The 19487-nt window shown below is 41.2% G+C and overlaps 1 protein-coding gene across 1 annotated transcript in view; it reads left to right on the top strand.

Annotated features, from left to right (window-relative positions):
• Nucleotides 1-19487, top strand: part of LOC111870879 (loricrin) — a 95072-nt gene that overhangs the window by 50697 nt on the left and 24888 nt on the right. The window contains exons 4-16 of the mRNA XM_023863491.2: nt 2218-2313; nt 5617-5805; nt 7919-7990; nt 8124-8192; nt 10358-10426; nt 10522-10590; nt 10686-10754; nt 11172-11240; nt 15617-15694; nt 16897-16977; nt 18277-18357; nt 18487-18576; nt 18720-18809. Of these exons, the coding sequence (XP_023719259.1) occupies nt 2218-2313; nt 5617-5805; nt 7919-7990; nt 8124-8192; nt 10358-10426; nt 10522-10590; nt 10686-10754; nt 11172-11240; nt 15617-15694; nt 16897-16977; nt 18277-18357; nt 18487-18576; nt 18720-18809 (1122 nt within the window). The remainder of the gene's footprint in view (nt 1-2217; nt 2314-5616; nt 5806-7918; nt 7991-8123; nt 8193-10357; nt 10427-10521; nt 10591-10685; nt 10755-11171; nt 11241-15616; nt 15695-16896; nt 16978-18276; nt 18358-18486; nt 18577-18719; nt 18810-19487) is intronic.

Raw genomic sequence — 19487 nt, 5'->3', positions numbered from 1 at the left:
AAAAAAAAGGTGGAATTTGAGGTTCTGATGGCGGTGAAAATGAAAATTACTCTCACGTGGGATATGACGCAGTGAAGTCTGGTATAGAGTTACTAAAGTGGTAGAAGGAATCTGTTGCTTCTATCTTCTATCCTGAGGATGGAGATAGCAGATTCCTATGCAGCACGTCATATCACAGAAGATACATATCTTAAGGGCAAGATGTCCTCAGGACCTCCGGTTACAGTGCAGTACCACCAAAAACAAGACACCTAACAGATCCTTTGTAGATGTGGCACAGTTCAGAAATTGGTTTTGGTGACGACAGTAACAAATCAAAATTTGTTTCAGAAGGAAATTAAGAGGAGACTGAATTCGGGTAATGCTTGTTACAATTTAGTCAAGAACCTTTTATCTTCTCGTCTGCTGTCTAGAAATATAAAAATTAGGATATACACAATTATAACTTTTGCCTGAAGTTCTACATGACATATGAAACTTGGCCTCTGACATTAGGGGAGGAACATAGGCTGAGGGTGTTTGAGAACAGGGCGCTGAGGAGAATATTTGGACTGAAGAGGGACGAAGTGACAGGAGGTTGAAGAGGAGGAGCTTCAGAACTTGTACTCTTCGCAAAATATAATTAGAATGAGCAAGTCAAGGAAGATGAGTAGGGCATGCAGCACGCATGGAAGAGAAGAGTAATGTGCACAGGATTTTTGTGTGGAAGCCAGAAGGAAATAGCCACTAGGAAGACCAAGACATATGTGGGTGGATAATATTAAATAGATCTTGGAGATATAGGATGGGGTGGTATGGACTGGATTGATCTGGCTCAGGATTGGGAGAAGTGGAGGGCTCTCGTGAACACGGTAATGAACCTTTGGGTTCCATAAAATATTTGGGAAGTTCTTGAGTAGCTACACAACTGGCGGCTTCTGAAGAAGAACTCAACTCCATGGAGTTAGTTGGTTATGATAGGAATAATTACCTTCCTATTTCCTCGTAAGTGAGGCAATTCCCCCTGTAGGGACCACGTGATTCTAACTTTTCTCCGTTATTTTGAAAACAGTTTCCTATGTCTTTCAGAGAGAACCTATCGTTAACATTGTAGATCTTCCTGGAAGTAATACCCTTCTTATGATCCAAATATCCCTTGCTAGAGACTACTGTTTCCTGGCATATTACTCGGTAAATCGTGAGGAATTATCTCAAACGTTTCGGAGGAACCTGCTGCCTCTGTCGCCGCTTCTTCTGGCTGTTTGCTTGGCTTAATTTTCGACCCCGAAGATAGAGGGTAGGAGGTCGTTCCGAAACGTCGGCAAACTTCTTCCGGACTACAGAGCATGATATCCCAATTGACAGTACTATTCACAGCCATTGCTACGAGAACCTCAAAGACAGGTAAATGAAGTGACTGAAACAATTTAAAATGGTGGTAAAAGTAATGGAAGGAAATATTGAAGCCTATTACAGGCGCATTAGTTGGGAATTTCAATACTATCTTCTGTAAACAAGATCTAAGAGTTTGAAACGATGGTATATTAATTAAATTATTTAATTTTTTGGACATTATCAACCATCCTGTTTGTTATTTAGAAACACCGTTTCGGAGACTGGACTTCTTCTTCTTCATTAGGCAAAAGCCTACTCAGTTGGGCTCAATCGAATTAAAAGGGTAAAAATTGTCCCTATGCTTAATCCGTTAAGTCATACACATGAAGACCTATGAAGAAGTGGAGGTATAGCTCCATCATTCTTGACCTCGGTACTGGATCGGCTCACTTCTGGGGAAGGAGCCCAGATATGAGACTGCGTGAGCCCCAGAGCCGGTCAGGACGCTGTGGACTGGAGAAAAATTTCTTGCCCTTAAAGGGAATTTTACCTTGGCCGTCCAGCTCGTAGCCCGTTTCTATACCGACTGAGCAATTGGTCCCACGTAAGTAGAATCTTATCGGAAGACGGGGACAGAGTCCTTTCTCCGAAACGTCGTTTTTAAATATAAAATAGGACAATGGATAATGTCCAAAAAGACAATAATTTTACTGTTTTCTGTAACATGGACACCTGCTTAATTCACTAGGTTTTAGTGTGACCATTGGTGACCAGGTTTCTCTGCAAAGAAATGTTCAGAACTTTAAAGAATAAAACTGGGAAATCATAAATGACAACCTTACATACGGGCAGCAAGGCAAGGGTAGTTGGCCGGGGCTCAGTTGTGGTGCTGGTATTATTCAGGGTGGCAGTGGTAGTGGAGACGGGCAGGAAGGAGAAGATGGTGGAGGCTCCAATGCCCTTGGACTGGTCTCTGAAGTCCTGGGATCACTAAGTGGAGTGAGTATTGCTTTGCTATAGCATAGTCTTGTCTCGTTATTTCCCTACAGCCTGAGATTGTACTACAGCTCTCTACTTTTACATATCACAACTTACATTTACAGGAACTGGAAGCTTCTGCAAGTGTTGCAAAGATGTCTGCGCTGTTTTATCTGGAACAAAATATAATAAAATCAATTGTAAAGTGTTCTGACAGTGATGTATGACAATTAAGATAATTTGGTTTCTGGACTTTGTCTATTATTCTAAATAGAACACAACAGTTCGGCAAATGAATCTGTTTTATTCCTCAGTTGAGAAGTTGGGGAAGCCCCTACTCTGTTGGGTTCGTTGTAATAGGATAATATTCATCACAGGATAACAAATCTGAAACTGCGTCTAGCTTTTCCTCATGAGTCCAACTAAATATATTTCCATCTTTATCATATGAGGACAGAGAAAAGACTAATTTCAGAAAATCTACAGGGAATAAGACACAATGGACAAAGGCCAGAAACCACGAAATCCTAATTAAAATTAGATGTAAAATAACAAGTTCTGAGACCTTAAACTTATTTTACATTTTTTGCGTCAATATCGCTGTCAATATCCACACTGAACAGTGTCGACTGTAGGACAATTACTAATATGGAACTTTTGTGAAATAAGAATTGGCAGGGGAAACCGAAGTACTCGGAGGAAACCTGCATCAGTGCCATTTTGTCCACCATAAATCTCACATGACCTGATCTGGGATAGAACCAGGACGTGGAAGTGGGAAACCTTTGAATAACCACCTGAGCTATTACATGGCCGGAACTTAAACAAGTAAAGGTAAAACTATCCCTGTAACAGGCCGTGAAGGCCCGTAGAGTTGTGAGACATCGAGGCTCTCACATATTCTACAAAATCGATTCATAGATGGCGGTAAGTTTGTCAGCGTTAAGAGCTGGCAGCCAATTACCTCGAGGAAAGTCCATGGTACTCATTACTGTTAAAGGCTGAGTCGACCCAAGGGTCATAGTGGGGCTGGAAGGATTATGTCAATTGAAAAATCTTATGACCTCATTGAGATTCAAACCCTTGACTTTCCGGCATGTAGCATAGTGCCTCAACAAAGTACGGTACCGCCTGATCCCACTTAAAGAAGTTCTGAAGGTTTAGAATCAAACTTAGACATATGTCAGTGTCAGGTTTCATGAAAATGTATTAAGCGATTCTAGGGATTCTGCAGAAGGACGGAAAGACAGAGAGATAGACATGACATTTGTGAAAATTTTTCGTCACAAACACACCAAACTTGAAGAAATTGATAGTCATCATTTTATTATGGCCACAAAGCTACACAGTTTATCAAAGCACAATGATGTAGAGATCATTAATACCATCTCCAGGCTGATGACTAAGCTTAATTGACTTAAAATTTTAAGATGAAGCACAACAAATACCATATAAAGTAATTTCTTTTAATGCTAGTGGGGTGGGACTAAGTCCCTTGTACTGCGGCCACTTCTGGCCTATTGTACCAGCCCCAGATGATAGGCGAGGGTGATTGTGGAGCAATTGGTGGACTGAAGATTGGCAGGGGAAACCGAAGTACTCGGAGAAAGCCCACCCCAGCGCCATTTTGTCCACCTCAAATCCCACTTGACCACCCCCGGGATCGAACCCGGGCCGCCGTGGTGGGAAGCCAGCGACTAACCGCTTGAGCTATGGCGCGGCCACCATATAAAGTAAGTTCAATTCTTTTTATATTTGCAACTCTGTGGGAACCTCAACATCTCACAACCCTATGGGCCTCCACGGCCTGTTACAGGGACACCTTTACACACACCAGTAACGTCAAAGCCCGCCCTTCAACAAGAAACGGGTCTACTTCCATCCACGTCCATCCTATAATCCTTATACTCATTATAATATAAATATTCCAGTTCCTCCACGGTCTTACAAATGGCCGCTTTCCAGAAGATTAACCCCCTCCCCCATTTCTCAATGTACCTTCGATGTTTGAACTACATCCCTAACCCAACATGAAACGGAGCTAACAGTAATATGGATATCTCAGATTTTCGACAAATTTGAGCTAACGATATGTCATCTGACCTCTAATATTTTTTTTCCTTGGCACTACAGCCCCAGTGGGCCTAGGCCTACCTCCATGAACTTCTCCGTTCACTTCGGTTTTTCTAGATCTTACACATTCGGTAGGACTCCTTGGGCGGGAGGTCAGCTCGTCGCAAGGCCTCTACCTGTACATAAACACAGAAAAATGCACACACACAAACTAAACATCTATGCCCTGAGTGGGATTCGAACCCACGATCCCGGTTTCCAAGCGAGCGAAGACAGTACATGCCCCTTTAATTTATATTTGTAGTAAAAACCAAAAATTACTATTTTTTTTCAAAAACAAGAAAATTGAGGTTCCTAAATGGTTAGAATGAATGACATTAAGTTGGATTTCCTTCTCGCTCCTCTGGCTTACTCCCCGACCATAAAGATAGAAGCAGTAAATTACTCCGAAACTTCGGCGAACTTCTACAGTCACATTCCAGAGAAATGAGTACTCTTCAGTAGCAAAGTGAGGGTTCTTGTCTGGTATCTGAGGCCATATCTGGGAGGTTCGTTATGTGTTACGAAGCAACAGGGCAGACAGACAAGCATGTGAACCCATTCACATATTTTCCATCACTAATGCAAAGACGGCCACAGCTACGAGGCCCCAACAGTAATAATTACACGTTAAATTCGACAGCTTTCGATCAGAACTAAAGGCTGTGAAACAAAGGCTTCGTGTCACGCTACCGCTGTTCATAACGCAACTGTAGAGTGGATCGAGAGATACCTGTACGCTTGTACNCGCAACTTTCCGCAGCTTTCCGCTTCCAATGGACGAGAGGCCTAAGGTTCATTTTAAAGTGTGATTCTAAATTACTGTCGGTGTTTTCATAATCTACAATCTTCAAACCGAAAATAAAAATTAGAACTGGCTAAGGAATATGAAAGTGTAATTGAAAAAGTTTTATATTCTATAGGCTCAATACTACAGGGTGCTAAACAACTTAAACATGCGCAGTTTAATTTTGTTGGTTCCGGTTTGAAAATTATATACTATTGAAACACCGACAATAATTTAGAATCACTCTGTATTTCTCAGCATGATCGTTAATTTCACGCTTGAAACTTGTACATTATACTTTGTGACCACTGTTTATTTAATTACCCGGTTTGCTGAAACGGTACGTTCTATGTTACGTACTTGCTTTTGGTACTACACTTTTAATTCTTTCCGAATAAGCTAACGTATTGATATTCTGATCACAGAGCAGCAGCGGTGGGAGCGGTGCAGACGATGCGAGTGGTGACGGCGGAGGTTCTAATGTCTTGAGCCTCGTCGGTTCGCTGTCAGGGAGCAGCAGCGGTGGGAGCGGTGCAGACGATGCGAGTGGTGACGGAGGAGGTTCCAATATCCTGAGTCTCGTCGGTTCGCTCTCAGGGAGTAGCAGCGGTGGGGTGAGTACGCACTATCGGAAGTACCAGAGAATCCATCTTTGAACATTTCACTCTCAACTGAAAAACAAATGTGTGCTCTTTCTACTGGAACCGGACCGCAAGGAACAAGTTACGCAACTGTGGATTTCTGAATAACGAAGACTTCAGCGTTCTACATGGAAGAGCACTGAGTTAAGCTTCAGTTTATTTTAATTCCACCGTTTCTCGTCACAAGAGGAGTCTGAAATAAAGTGCAGTATTATTAAAGGAGCCTCATTGGAGCACCATAGTTCGTGATGCTTTGGACAAACATTTTCCAGGAAGATGGTTTGGATGAGGTGGTCCAATTTCTTGGCCCCCAAGATCACCTGACATAACCCCACTGGACTTTTTCCTGTGGGGATATGTCAAAGACATTGTTTATAAGACGCAGGTGACGGACATCTACCAATTAAAAACCAGAGAAAGAGACGCAATAGCCACTGTGGATGTCGGTATGCTTGCCCGAACCTGGCAAGAAATCGAATATCGTCTTGATATTCTACGTGCAACAAATAGAGCATATGTACAACTTTATTAACAATAGACACAAAACTTTTTGAGTTTCTCAATCCAACAATGTAACCAGTTTATTTCTATCTTCGTTATTTTCCGAATTATTAAAGATCAAAATGTGTCAGATCTTTGTAGACACCCTGTATTTTACTCAATTAGAAATACGTACTAAGTGACTAAGGAGTTTTCGAACCAGATAACAAGATGATATGTCTTTGAGCTTACAGAACATGAAGTTCATGGAGAGAAGGAAATGAAAACTGCTGATCACCAACCGGTTTCAATTTCTTTACGTAATAGACATCAATGAAGTCATGACGCACAAATCACTGTAGAGGTTGTTTACATTGATATGGAGGGGTGAATTCATCTTACTTACAACGAGGACAAGTATACACACTTTCTTTTGTGTCCCCTTTGATAAATGTATTTAAATAAAATTTAATTATCAATGCAAGTCTAATTCCGCGTCCTTACCGAAGGAAAATGTCTGCATGCAACATACGAGTGCGTTACGAATATTTCGCAATGGAATTTGCAGCGGAGTTTTCGGGCATCACGTGTACCCTTATATGAATATACGGGTATAGATAATATTGTCACGTGTATATAGTGGCTACAGACGGGTTTTGGATTATCTACTGGATTTATTGTACTCTCTGATACAGCGCGTGATTACATTTTACATTTCAATAAAACACACTAGTGTCCACAGTCACGCCGTCATTGACGTTGCTTGGTAGCTGCTTCCAATGGCAGGCGTTCCATTTCCGCTGGATTCCCGAACGGTCGGAGGCTTCAACTACCATTTTCTAAAAGCAACAGCTCACAACGACTGAAACTCAGCAGTTCCCTAACTCAACGCTACAGTTCAGTTCAGTCCAGTAAATTGCTGTTGGTCCTCGCCAGCACAGTCGTTCTTGGCTTCCGGTCCTGTCGGAACCCATGACAGTGTATCTGTTCTTTTCAGATTTTTAGTGTTTTGAAGTGGAGTCTCCTCTTTGACGAGAAGGTTCTGACTACTACTGGTCACTCCCCTTCTTCTGGGGAGTGACTCTGCTGGCTCTCTCATGCTACAACTGGTCCTGCACGAACCAACTAGAAAACACCGCTCCTCCGTTGCAGTGCAATTGTTGCTAAACGATGGAAAGACGTATTTCATTCTTCTATGAGCAGCAATCGGCATGGACTGCGCAGAAAACATCATTCCTCTGTTGTTGTTTACGGGTCGCTGCCTAGTAACGGCTGGAAGTTGTATAGTTACTTATTTCTGGTCGTTGTCTAGCAACGGTCTACATGTCACAATATCCTAATTGAGAGAATAACATTTATAAAACTAAAGCCTAAACATTTCATTAGACAATATATAATATATTTTAAAAAAATCCTTAGACACACTAATTGTTTCCACTTTCTGTATATACATGGGAATCCTAACTAACAAATATTTGCATGGTGGTAGTGGGGCCCAAATCTGACCATTCAGGTGTCGAAGTGTGTACAGTGCTATATTAACATCTGCTACTTACTGCATAACCTTTCATCCGCTTATCACTGACACTGAACTATGAACATACAGGGTGGAGGAGGCCAGGATGGTTGCTCTGATATCCTGCGTTTTCTGGGATCTCTTTCAGGAAGTCTCATTGGGGTGAGTAACAATTATTCTATCAACTTCACTAACAATATTTGAATTTGTTTTGTACGTTAGATACTAGCTGTGTGTTAACAGTTTATTAGTGTGAACAGTATCTAATATTAACACTGTAAAAATGAAAAAACAGGGTGGTGGTGCAGGGGGTGGATCCGATATTCTAAGTCTACTGGGTCCACTTTCAGCAAGCCTTAGCGGGGTAAGTTACAGATTTATTCAAGCTTAGTGGAAAAAATTCTCTCTGAGACATTTTTCTTACTGTCCTGATAATTAATATCATAGCACTATATATCCTAACAGTTTGCTCAAATACAACAAAAAACTGTCGTCTTTGTATGTTACGTTTAGTAACATCAAGAATTCATTAGTGTTTCTTAATGTTTCCACAAGACGAAAGAACTTAAGGAACAATTCAATATTTTGTGGCACACCATATAATTTCGTTATTAAAATGTTATTAATGTGAATGATTATATGCATGCATACATAAACTTATCTGCTTTTCTCAGTGTGGTTATTCCTCTAGTAGAAAGCCTCAAAGGGGTAAGTCCCAAGTAACACTTCTCGGTTATTTATAATTGATTTAATATTATCCTAAAAAAATTGTTCTTTAAACCTTTATAAACATGAATCTTCGGGGAGAAGGAGGGGGAGGTTCTAATATTCTCAGTCTTCTTGGACCTATTTCAAGAAGTCTCAGGGGGGTAAGATAACACGGTTACATAATCATTTTTAACTAACTATCTTCATGGAGCTGAAAACTTCCTGAGAAGCCGCCAGTTGTGCAGCTACTCAAGAACTTCCCAGCATTTTATGGAACCCGAAGGCTCATTACCGTGTTCACAAAGGCTCTCCACTGATCCCTATCCTGAGCCAGATCAATTCAGTCTATACCATCACCTCCTATCTCTATAAAATCTATTTTAATATTATCCACCGACCTATGTCTTGGTCTTCTTGGCGGTTTCTTTCCTTTTGGCTTTCTCACCAATATCGTATATGCATTCTTCTTTCCCCCCATTCATGCTACATGCCCTACCATCTCATTCTCCTTAAATTCATCATTCTAATTATACTTGGCGTTTATTCAAATAATCTGTCCAAATCCGAGGTCCTTTGTGACGTTTCGTAACAAAGTTTTTTTTACGGCTAGGAGTTATTTTTCCACGCCCAACCTTCAAGCTGGAGGACCAACCCTTGTCGGCCGTACGCGAATGCTTACTCAGTATATTCGCAGCTACCCTCTATATCTAGAGACCGTCTCCTCCATCCGCAACCTGAGGAGGCGCCATGCCGAGGTGACAAGGGTCACATGACGTAGACACAATCATATTTTCATTAGTAAATTTGGTATGTAAATTCATTTACGAGGTCACTTTAATGTTCAGGATGTCCAGTAAGTTCAGTTTGATAGTGAGCGCAAAATACGACATTAATCGGTCCGTGTGTTTGCAGGATTCAACTCCGAAAATATCGAGAAAAAAATCATTATAATTTTAACACGTGATCTGCACTAGCACTCGTATATTTCTGGTTATCACGGCAGCGACTGCTCAGACTGTAGTCCCAGATGTCACTTGCTTACTCATAAAATATACGTCCACTCTGCGTGCGACACGTAACTAAACCAGTTACACGATAGCAGGAACCTACGGTTCAACAACTGTAATATCAAAGCAAGCGCCAAGTCCCTCTCAGAATCGTTTTCTTCAATATTCTTACATTCTCCTCCAGTGTGGACCCTTTTCTGCTTTCGAGCAGCCTCTCCGCCAATATTCTGTAAACATCTCTTGTCTCACACCGGGCCTACGTGGCACTTATGAAGGAAAATCAAAACTGCTGGTACTAATAATAATAACCCTTAAAGTATGGGGCTGCAGGGTGGTGGTGGGGGTGGTTCCGATATCCTCAGTCTACTTGGGCCCCTTTCTGGGGCATTAAGTGGGGTAAGTTTAAGTGTATCTGTATTTTAAATACATAAATTAGTAAATAATTTTGATACTAACTATACTAACCCTTAACTTGTGGGGCTTCAGGGCGGTGGTGGTGGAGGTGGTTCCGATATCCTCAGTCTACTTGGGCCCCTTTCTGGAGCATTAAGTGGAGTAAGTTTTAATATATACATATTTGATATACAAAAATTAAATTAGTAAAGAATTCTGATACTAACTATACTAACCCTTAACTTGTGGGGCTTCAGGGCGGTGGTGGTGGAGGTGGTTCCGATATCCTCAGTCTACTTGGGCCCCTTTCTGGAGCATTAAGTGGGGTAAGTTTAAGTGTATCTGTATTTTAAATACATAAATTAAATTAGTAAAGAATTTTGATACTAACTATACTAACCCTTAACTTGTGGGGCTGCAGGGTGGTGGTGGAGGAGGTGGTTCTGACATCCTCAGTCTACTTGGGCCCCTTTCTGGGGCATTAAGTGGGGTAAGTTTAAGTATATCTGCATTTTAAATACAAAAATTAAATTACTAAAGAATTCTGATACTAACTATACTAACCCTTAACTTGTGGGGCTGCAGGGTGGTGGTGGAGGAGGTGGTTCTGACATCCTCAGTCTACTTGGGCCCCTTTCTGGGGCATTAAGTGGGGTAAGTTTAAGTATATCTGCATTTTAAATACAAAAATTAAATTAGTAAAGAATTCTGATACTGACAATACTAACCCTTAACTTTTGGGGCTTTAGGGCGGAGGTGGTGGAGGTGGTTCCGATATCCTCAGCTTACTTGGGCCCCTTTCTGGGGCATTAAGTGGGGTAAGTTTGATGTATCTTTAATTTCTATTTATGAATTTGATTATAATTTATTTAGAACACCTTTCACCGTCTCTCATACCTCGAGTACGTAAACATAGGTAGAACACTCGTATGTTGCAAGAAGAATCTAATGACATTCTAATGATGACGTAACGATCTACGTCACTATCTGATGATGACGCAATGTCAAAGAACTTTTAGACAAAGAAGGTATAAGTCTGTAGATTTCCTTGAAAACCAAATTTTAAACATTATAGTAATTCTGCAGGGTGGAGGGGAAGGGGTGGATCCGATATTCTAAGCTTACTCGGACACCTCTCCGAAAGTCTTAGCGTAATGATTGTAAGAATATATTTTGTTTTTAAGAAATATTGAAACTGGAGCAAACTACTAACAAGCATTATGTAAAACTTATAGGGAGGTGGTGAAGGGGGTGGATCTGACATTCTAAGTTTACTTGGACCCCTCTCGGGAAGCCTCAGCGGGGTGAGTTGCTTAGGTTCTGCATATAACTGTTACTTAACATAAGACGTTGTTATAAATTAAACAGATGCTACTGGAAATGTACCCTTTGAACCAACTAACAGCTCCGTAACGCCACACAGAGCTCTGAGTGTCTGCAGCGTTTCGGAAAGCATTAAGGAATCTTCACGACTTATTCCCGCATGCCAAAGTTGTATGAGTGTGACTATAGACGGGGTTTGGATTTGTGATCGGATTTCTTGAACCTTTTGATGAACATGGCGTAACTACACTTTACAATACACTGCTATAGACATGCGCACTAATTTCCGCAGCCACATCTTCGCCGGCGTTGCTTGGTAGCGGCTTCCAACTGCGGACGTTCCCCTTGCTCTGGGTTCACGAACTGTTCCCGGGCTCAACTACCAGCGTCTAATAGCAATAGCTCACGACTGACTCGCAGCAGTACTCTGACTCAATCATTAACTCACCATCCAACTAAACTCGCTAACTCCACTGACTTGTCCTGCTTAGAACATCTCGGCATGGGCTGCAAAGAATACACCGTCACTATGTTGCTGTGCAATTGTTGGTTTCGTGTCTGTTGAGGTTCTCACGTGATCTTTACTCAACCATTGCCTAACAACGGTCGTTGTTTTCAGAGCCATTACTTGGCAATGGCTGTTGTATAGTTGTTTATTTCACGGTTGTTGCCTAGCAGCGGTTTTACATCCCACAATATTAAGCACCAACCGCTAAAACATCGGGACAATACTCCTGAAATTCTATCAATAAAAACAGAAGCTCAGGAAGGATTCAGGAAATGTTTACTGTCAATTTCTCTTTCCTGTTGTACGAGTAAAGCAGTAATTATACTGAATACGTGTGTTTTAACATAACTTACTTATCCTTGCATGCGTACACTAGTATGACTTGCGTTTCTGTCGAAATATGTTAATCAGATACGTATAAGGGAAGGGGATGGTAGCGGTTTAAATGTTTGAGTCTGCAGTACAATGTTCACCTTTGTCGAAAGAAAATCCTCTAGGTAGCAGGGACGCTTAGCGCATACTGTAATATCTTAATATAAACACCTTTCCAGCCTGTCACAGTAGCCGTGCGGTGTAAGGCATGAACGGTCTTCTCTCACTCGGACGCTGGGTTCGTGGGCTCGAATCCCAATGAAGGAATGGATGTTTCGTTTGTGTTGTCCTGTGTTTAGATAGCGCCTTGCAATATTCCGATCACTCGTCCAAGGAGTCCTACTGTTTGAGAAAAATTATTATGGAACCGAATAAGAGGCCTGGGGCCTGAAAGGGCTGTAAGAGCCATTGGAAGAAAACTGTCTTTCCAAAACCATTCAAATTCTTCTGGTTAGATATTTTCAACACAATTTTCAACAGGCTTAATGATATTTTCTAAATAAACACGAACAAGTAATTAGTTTTGTTTTAAGTCATGGGTGAGACTGGAGAACGTGCTGCTCTCTCTGAGTCTTAAGTGGAAGTACACGAGCTTCATGGCTGCAGCTCGTCTCGGATGTTAAAGGTCATACGCTCGACCTCAATAATTCAGATGATGAGAGTTACTAGGGAGTGGAAGTAAAGGCTCTTTTGCATGAGAAAGTGGGTGAAATTTCGAGCAATTAGCAAGTAAAATCATAACAACCTCTCTCTCTCCATTCTGAAGCAAAGAGTAAATTGATGCAGGGCAACAGCGACTTCAGAACTGTATTGCACCATTACATGTTAACTAATAATTCGGTTTAAGATCTAACGAGAGGTTTCAACACGATTGTATATATACAGCATACATAGTGAACAAGGAGCCGGGATAGTTCAGGCGGTACAGCAATGAGCTACGGGATCGACGATTGTGGTTCGATTCCCATCAGGAGTAAGATGTTTTCTTCTACTCGACAGCGTCTAGACCACCTCTGGAGCCAATCCAGCTTCGTATCCAATAGGTATCAGGGGGTTTTTCCCCTGGGTAAAGCGGCCGGGGCGCGAAGCTAACCACCCACCTCTAACCAGGCCGGAGATAAAAAATTATGGACCTACACCCCTCTTCTCCCATACGTCTTCATAGCCTGGTGCTCAATTAATTAAGCACAGGGACTATTTTACCTTTCATATTGTCAGTGTTTATTGACTATAGATGAGGTTGGATTGTTGAATAGATTTATTAAAGCCTTATATTTACAATCAACTCGTCCTTATAAGCAATACAGCGCTATCGCTGATTTGCACAATTTAAATTTCGCCATTACACACGCACTAGGATTCTCTGCCTTCACTAGTCGTATCCTGACAACAGGATTAAAACAGTCTCATTGTGACTAAATCTTCTAATCATAAGCTAAGTCTTCAGATGTTGACTTCTAAGTCTTCTTAAACTACTACCTTCCTGTGACTATCTTTTGCCAACAACTTAACTCATTCTTGTACTCTGTTGCACATCTTGTACTCTTCTGTACTCCTACAGCTGCCAGCCTCGAAATTCGGCTCATTTATATAGACGCTGCACGGACCACACATCACAGAAAACACTTGCTCTCCACTGTTGCATGACGTCAACGCGTACGCAAGAACATGCATAGCACTCGCTTAATAGCAACGATCCTTGCGCGGAGCATAGAAAACGCTGCTCCTCTATTGTTGTTTTTGTCTGTTTATCGCACCGTTACAAAACCATGAGTCGACGGGTCATAATATTTTGTAAAATTCACGTACGTCAGTCTGCAGATCGCGCTCTGAATCTGTGAAATTATTAATAATGATAAATATGTAAATTCAAAGAATTTTCGTTCTAGAAATTGAAATTTGGATTGAAATTGTTAATTAAGTTGTGATATGCATCGGTTGGAGCCCAGTGCATTTTTCTTTCGCATGAAAAGCTACAGGGCCAGAGAAGGGAGGGAGTATACTTTTATAGTTGCCATGGTAACGAAACGTGTTCTAAAAGACACAGAAGGGACCTGAAGTGTAAGCTAACATTAGTTACAAAAATTGCTCTTAAAATTTGCAGTGCAGATAATTGGGGGGGGGGCAGCCTAGTGACGTTACGAACGAGGCTGTAGTCGAGTCAAGGCGACCCAGACAAGCCTTCTCCTCCTCTGTGACTTTTTGAGCGTCGGGACGCAAACTTGGCGCTCTGTTTAAGGACATTCATTTGAAACACAAGGTTCTTAAAGTTTTAAGAGCTTTATATTATGAGATATAACGCTGCGAAATCCGCTGAAAGTCAACTAAGGTTTCAGAGGAATATGTTGCCTCCATCTTCAGGATCGAAAAATAAAGCGGTTAAGAAACCATCGTGAAAGCAGGTGGCAAGCCGTTTGCTCTGCTTGCTAACAGTATCACGCTGGTTTCTTGCTTGGTATATCTTTCGATACTGAATACAGTAATGACACCTCCATCCGAAACGTCAGTTGACATTCAGCAGACTACAATGCGGTATACTCGTATCCCAGATGATATAAGTTTTCATAACCACAGCTGTGAGAACCTCAAAATCTTACTGTCTGTTTAATATCTTACCCCTGACATGGAAGCATCAGCCCCTCTGAATGTGTGTGCTTTAAGAGCTGTTGGTCGTTCAGTTCTGCATTTCAAAGCCTGACACTCTCAGAAATAAAACAGCAAAATGATCTTGTATCATGATTTCTGTCTGGCTGGAACTGTGAGTCGGACCTCACTAGAAATTTTATTTTCAGAATTATACCCGGTTATATTTTTTATTGCTAGTGGGGTGGGACTAAGTCCCTTGTACTGCGGTCACTTCTGGCCTATTGTTCCAACCCCAGATGATAGGTGAGGGTGATTGTGGAGCAATTGGTGGAATGAAGATTGGCAGGGGAAACCGAAGTACTCGGAGAAAACCTGCCCTAGCGCCACTTTATCCACCACAAATCCCACTTGACCAGACCTGGGATCGAACCAGGACCGCCGCAGTGGGAAGCCAGCGACTAACCAAATCATCGTGTTTCTAGACATTATATATGCTTGTTTCAAACACACAGCGTTTCGGAGACTGGATGCTGTCTCCGTCTTCAGGTGGAACCTACTCAGTGGGGTCCAATCCACAGAACTAGTCCCTATCTCCGCACCAACTCTTTCGATTGGGCCCAACTGAGTAGGCTTCACCTTCAGGCGGACACAGAATCAAGTCTACGAAAGGCTGTGTGTTTCAAATTAAAACAGGAGGACGGATAGTGTCCAGAAACAGAATAATTACATTAATATACCTTCATCATATACTTTTAGATCTTATTAACTGTTAGTGGTTTAAGTGCCGTGCATGTTTCAGACACTAACACTACCTTCTGTGTTTAGTATTAAACAGAACGTATCTGTTATGAACTAATATTATGAATTTGTTACTAACTACCATGTCTGCAGGGTGGTGGAGATGGTGGAGGTTCAGACATTGGGGCCCTTTTGGGAAATCTGGGCCCTCTTATTGGAGGTCTCAGTGGGGTAAGTTCTGTACATATATTGAAATATATATGTAATATTTATCAATGTGACTAGTACAAGGTGGTTCACATATGACCGGGACTGATTTGTGTGTAAACAAGTCGCACTGCGCAGCAGCTATGCGACCTTGAGAGAGTGAAGTCACAACCTCTACCTTCCCTCCTGTTCGGGTTAGAACATGTTCAGTCCTGCCTGGGAGTTGTTAGATTGATGAGAGAAAAGAAAGTACCGCGGAGCGTGGAACAACGCATTGTGATCAAATTCCTCCGTAGGGGAGTACGTTGAAGACTGATATGTGCAATAAGTGTCTGACAATTTTGGTTAAAAAAAAAGATCAGTCCAGGTCATATTTGAACCACTCAAACAGCTAGAGTGGCGAGAGAAGTAGCACTGAGCTCGGTCTGAAGCAGAAGTATCTGGAAGGATCTGAAACTGACAGGATACAGGGTTATGTGTGAATGTGGATCTCTGGTAGTAGTTACGAACATGATCAGAAGCTGTTCTCAGTATTGCAGTTTCGATTTTGCAGAAAAATTATCAAACCTGCAAAAGGTGACTGTAAAGTATATACAGTAGTGAACTAATATAAGTGTTATGTGTGTAATCATAGTCACAGATGAGATATATCAATCTCTCCATTATATTTTCAATGGAAATTTCACTAACTATTTCAGAGTAGAAATAAAAGAGTCCAATTGGTATTGATAGGATAATGAATTGTAGGAAGTTGAGATTGACTGGGGACATTGATGTGTTTGGGAAGTGAAAGAATGCATACAAAATTTTGATGGTGAAACGACACTTTCTTCAACGACGAGAAGGAGATTGAAGGATAACACTGAGTCAGATATTTCGCAAGTTATGACGACAGGAAATAGAAAGGGGTTATTTAGACTGTGAATATGGGGGACTTTGTTTTGAAATAGCGATATTGTGTCTCCGGGTTTTGCTATCATAGTGTTAGATCTCAAGGAAGCAGATTATAGATCGCGTAGTGACGATGTTGCAACGCTGGGTCTCATAAATACCTAAAATAATTGGGCAGAAATCTGAACATAAAGGTAGGCAGAAGATTATGAACCAGTCAGGCATGAACACAGACAGACACATACATGGAACGTACAGATATAGGAAGAAGTGGTTCTAGTAAAGTTTTGTGGTACTAACACCTTCGATTTCCATACTAACTGCTGCTCCCTTAGGGAGGCGATGAAGACGGTGGTGGATCCGACATAGGGGCCCTTTTGGGAAATCTGGGTCCTCTTATTGGCGGTCTCAGCGGGGTAAGTAGTTCCATGCAAGATAATTCTTTTCTTATAACTAGGGAGGCTTAAATATTATTTAAACATATTCGAGTTCCGATATGACTCACAATTCACGGTCATCTACGTGTCTCACTGGAGATATGTAACGACTTCAGTTTCAATATTGTTAAAGCAGTTGGCAAGAAGCAGTATTTCGGGAGAAGACATAGCTGTATGTGCAGTCTAGTGTTCTGTATTATCGAAATAAGCACTACAATTGCTATGTCATGACATTTATTTTCTAACTCGGTACTGCAGGAAAGTAATCTTAATTGAATATCGCTCAGTCGGTAGGCATTGCTTTTCAGCTGAGTAAACAGAAACACTGGCCGCGTTTCACCGTGTAAAGCAGTGAGATACACGGCTTCTTTTTGCGCGTGCACCAAATTACTAACCCCACAAACACTTCATCGGCCGCAAACCAATCCAAAACAATGATAATAATATTTGTAGAATGAAACAGTGTCGTATAAACATAATTTCTGTTAACAATGTGTTACTGTGGCCGTCGACACAACAATAAAGTGGGTATATAGATTATTTTATCTGTGAATACACACTTTATCCCTCATCCCAAATACACATTTTTACCCCTCCAGACCTGGGGATAGAAATATTCTTGGTCCTTCGGGTTACGTCTTTGCATTCTGCCCCGAAACCCATCCTTCTGTATACTGACTGGTCTACCGCACCACCTTTTCCCCTGTGGGTTCCATTCTGCAACCGTTCTAACAATTCTGCAGTCCTCTGTTTGCATGACGTGGCCGCGCCATCTTAATTGCTGTTCTTCTGTTTCCTGTAACATGTCTTTTTCATTCCAATTTTTGTTCTAATTGTCTCATTTCTGATTCTACCCATTCCTGATGTTCTCGCCTAGCCTCTTAGATATTCCAATTCCGTAACTAATATTTTTTTGTATCTGTTTCCGTTTTATTGACCATGTTTCAGCCCCACATATTAATATGCTCTTACTACTGATTTGTATATTAGTAACTTCGTTGAGAGTAAAATATTTCTATTCAATAAATCTGGATTTCGAGTGCTAATAAATATTCATATTTCAACAACGAAATAAATAAATTTTGATATAAAGTCATGTGAAGGAGACATAAATTGATTAAATCTTTTGATATATTTTTAGCGATTTTAATAGATTTCATTAAAATTGGTTTACTTCATTGTTGTGTTGGTCCCAGTATCTCACTGTTACAAAACAATAGAATGCAAATAATAAAAATAATAAAAACAAAAATATCTATTAATAATGCATGCATGCAGGGTGGTGATGAAGAGGGTGGTGGATCAGACATTGGGGCCCTTTTAGGAAATCTCGGTCCCCTTATCGGCGGCCTCAGCGGGGTAAGTTATTTGTATACAAGAATTTTAACCCTTTCTCTTCTGTGACTTTAAATATCTGAAGCAAGAAAATAAATGTGGCCTCTACTAACTAACTTGCTACATTTTCCTCCTAACACTGTAACTATGCAGGGTGGCGAAGGTGAAGACGGTGAGGGTGGTGGATCGGACATTGGGGCACTTTTGGGAAATCTCGGTCCCCTAATTGGCGGTCTCAGCGGGGTAAGTGTCTTCAATTATTACCTTCGAAAGAGACTGCATTAAATTACAGCACTATCGATGTCAATGTGGTAAGATGCTAGAATTACATATTTTCATGTATAAACTAACGGCTTCTGTTTCTATTAACCCTCATGGTAACACAGGGTGGTGATGATGAAGACGGTGAGGGTGGTGGATCCGATATAGGGGCCCTTTTGGGAAATCTGGGCCCTCTTCTTGGTGGGCTGAGTGGGGTAAGTATTTTATTCTTAATTGATGTCTCTTCTCTTCTGGTTTATGATACCGTGTAATCTGACATGTGCATATCAATATTTTGGGGAGCTCTGCTGCCTCAAAACTTCAGAATTTAACGATTCAACCGTGAAGATGGATACAGCAGGATCCCCGAAGTGATACTATCAACTTGCAAGATTATTCTGTGGCATAACCTCTAATTTCACACCATGATTTTTCACCTCAGTGTAAACCTCAAATCGCATAGGAAACAGATTCTTGTGACGCTGAGTAATAAGACTGCTGTTTTCTGGGGTGCTCCGTCTGGTAGAAATTTGCCGTTTTAAATTGAACACTTGGAAGGAAGTTGTTGTCTTCACCTTCAGGTTAGAACAATCAGCTTCGCAATAAAACGAACGTACATATATTGAAAAGGGGGCACGCAGTAGCGTAGTTGAGGCACTATGAAACAAGCCGGTAGGTCGCGGGTTAGATTCCCGATGAGGTAATCGGATTTGATTTTTCAATTGACCTAATCATGTCCATGATTTATTCTGACCGTCTTACAGTGCATACATTTATTCACCTTACTCTTCCCTCTTACACTACATGTTTCAGCACTAAAGTGCCATCTTTAGGTGCTTTTCGATGTACGTCGAACTACTTCATTGCATGCCCTGTTGTCTTTATACTAAAAT

Source organism: Cryptotermes secundus, unplaced genomic scaffold (assembly GCF_002891405.2).
Source record: "Cryptotermes secundus unplaced genomic scaffold, Csec_1.0 scaffold709, whole genome shotgun sequence".
Lineage (NCBI taxonomy): Eukaryota > Metazoa > Arthropoda > Insecta > Blattodea > Kalotermitidae > Cryptotermes > Cryptotermes secundus.
The sequence above is the reverse complement of the archived record's forward strand: the minus strand, read 5'-3'. Positions and strand labels throughout refer to the sequence as shown.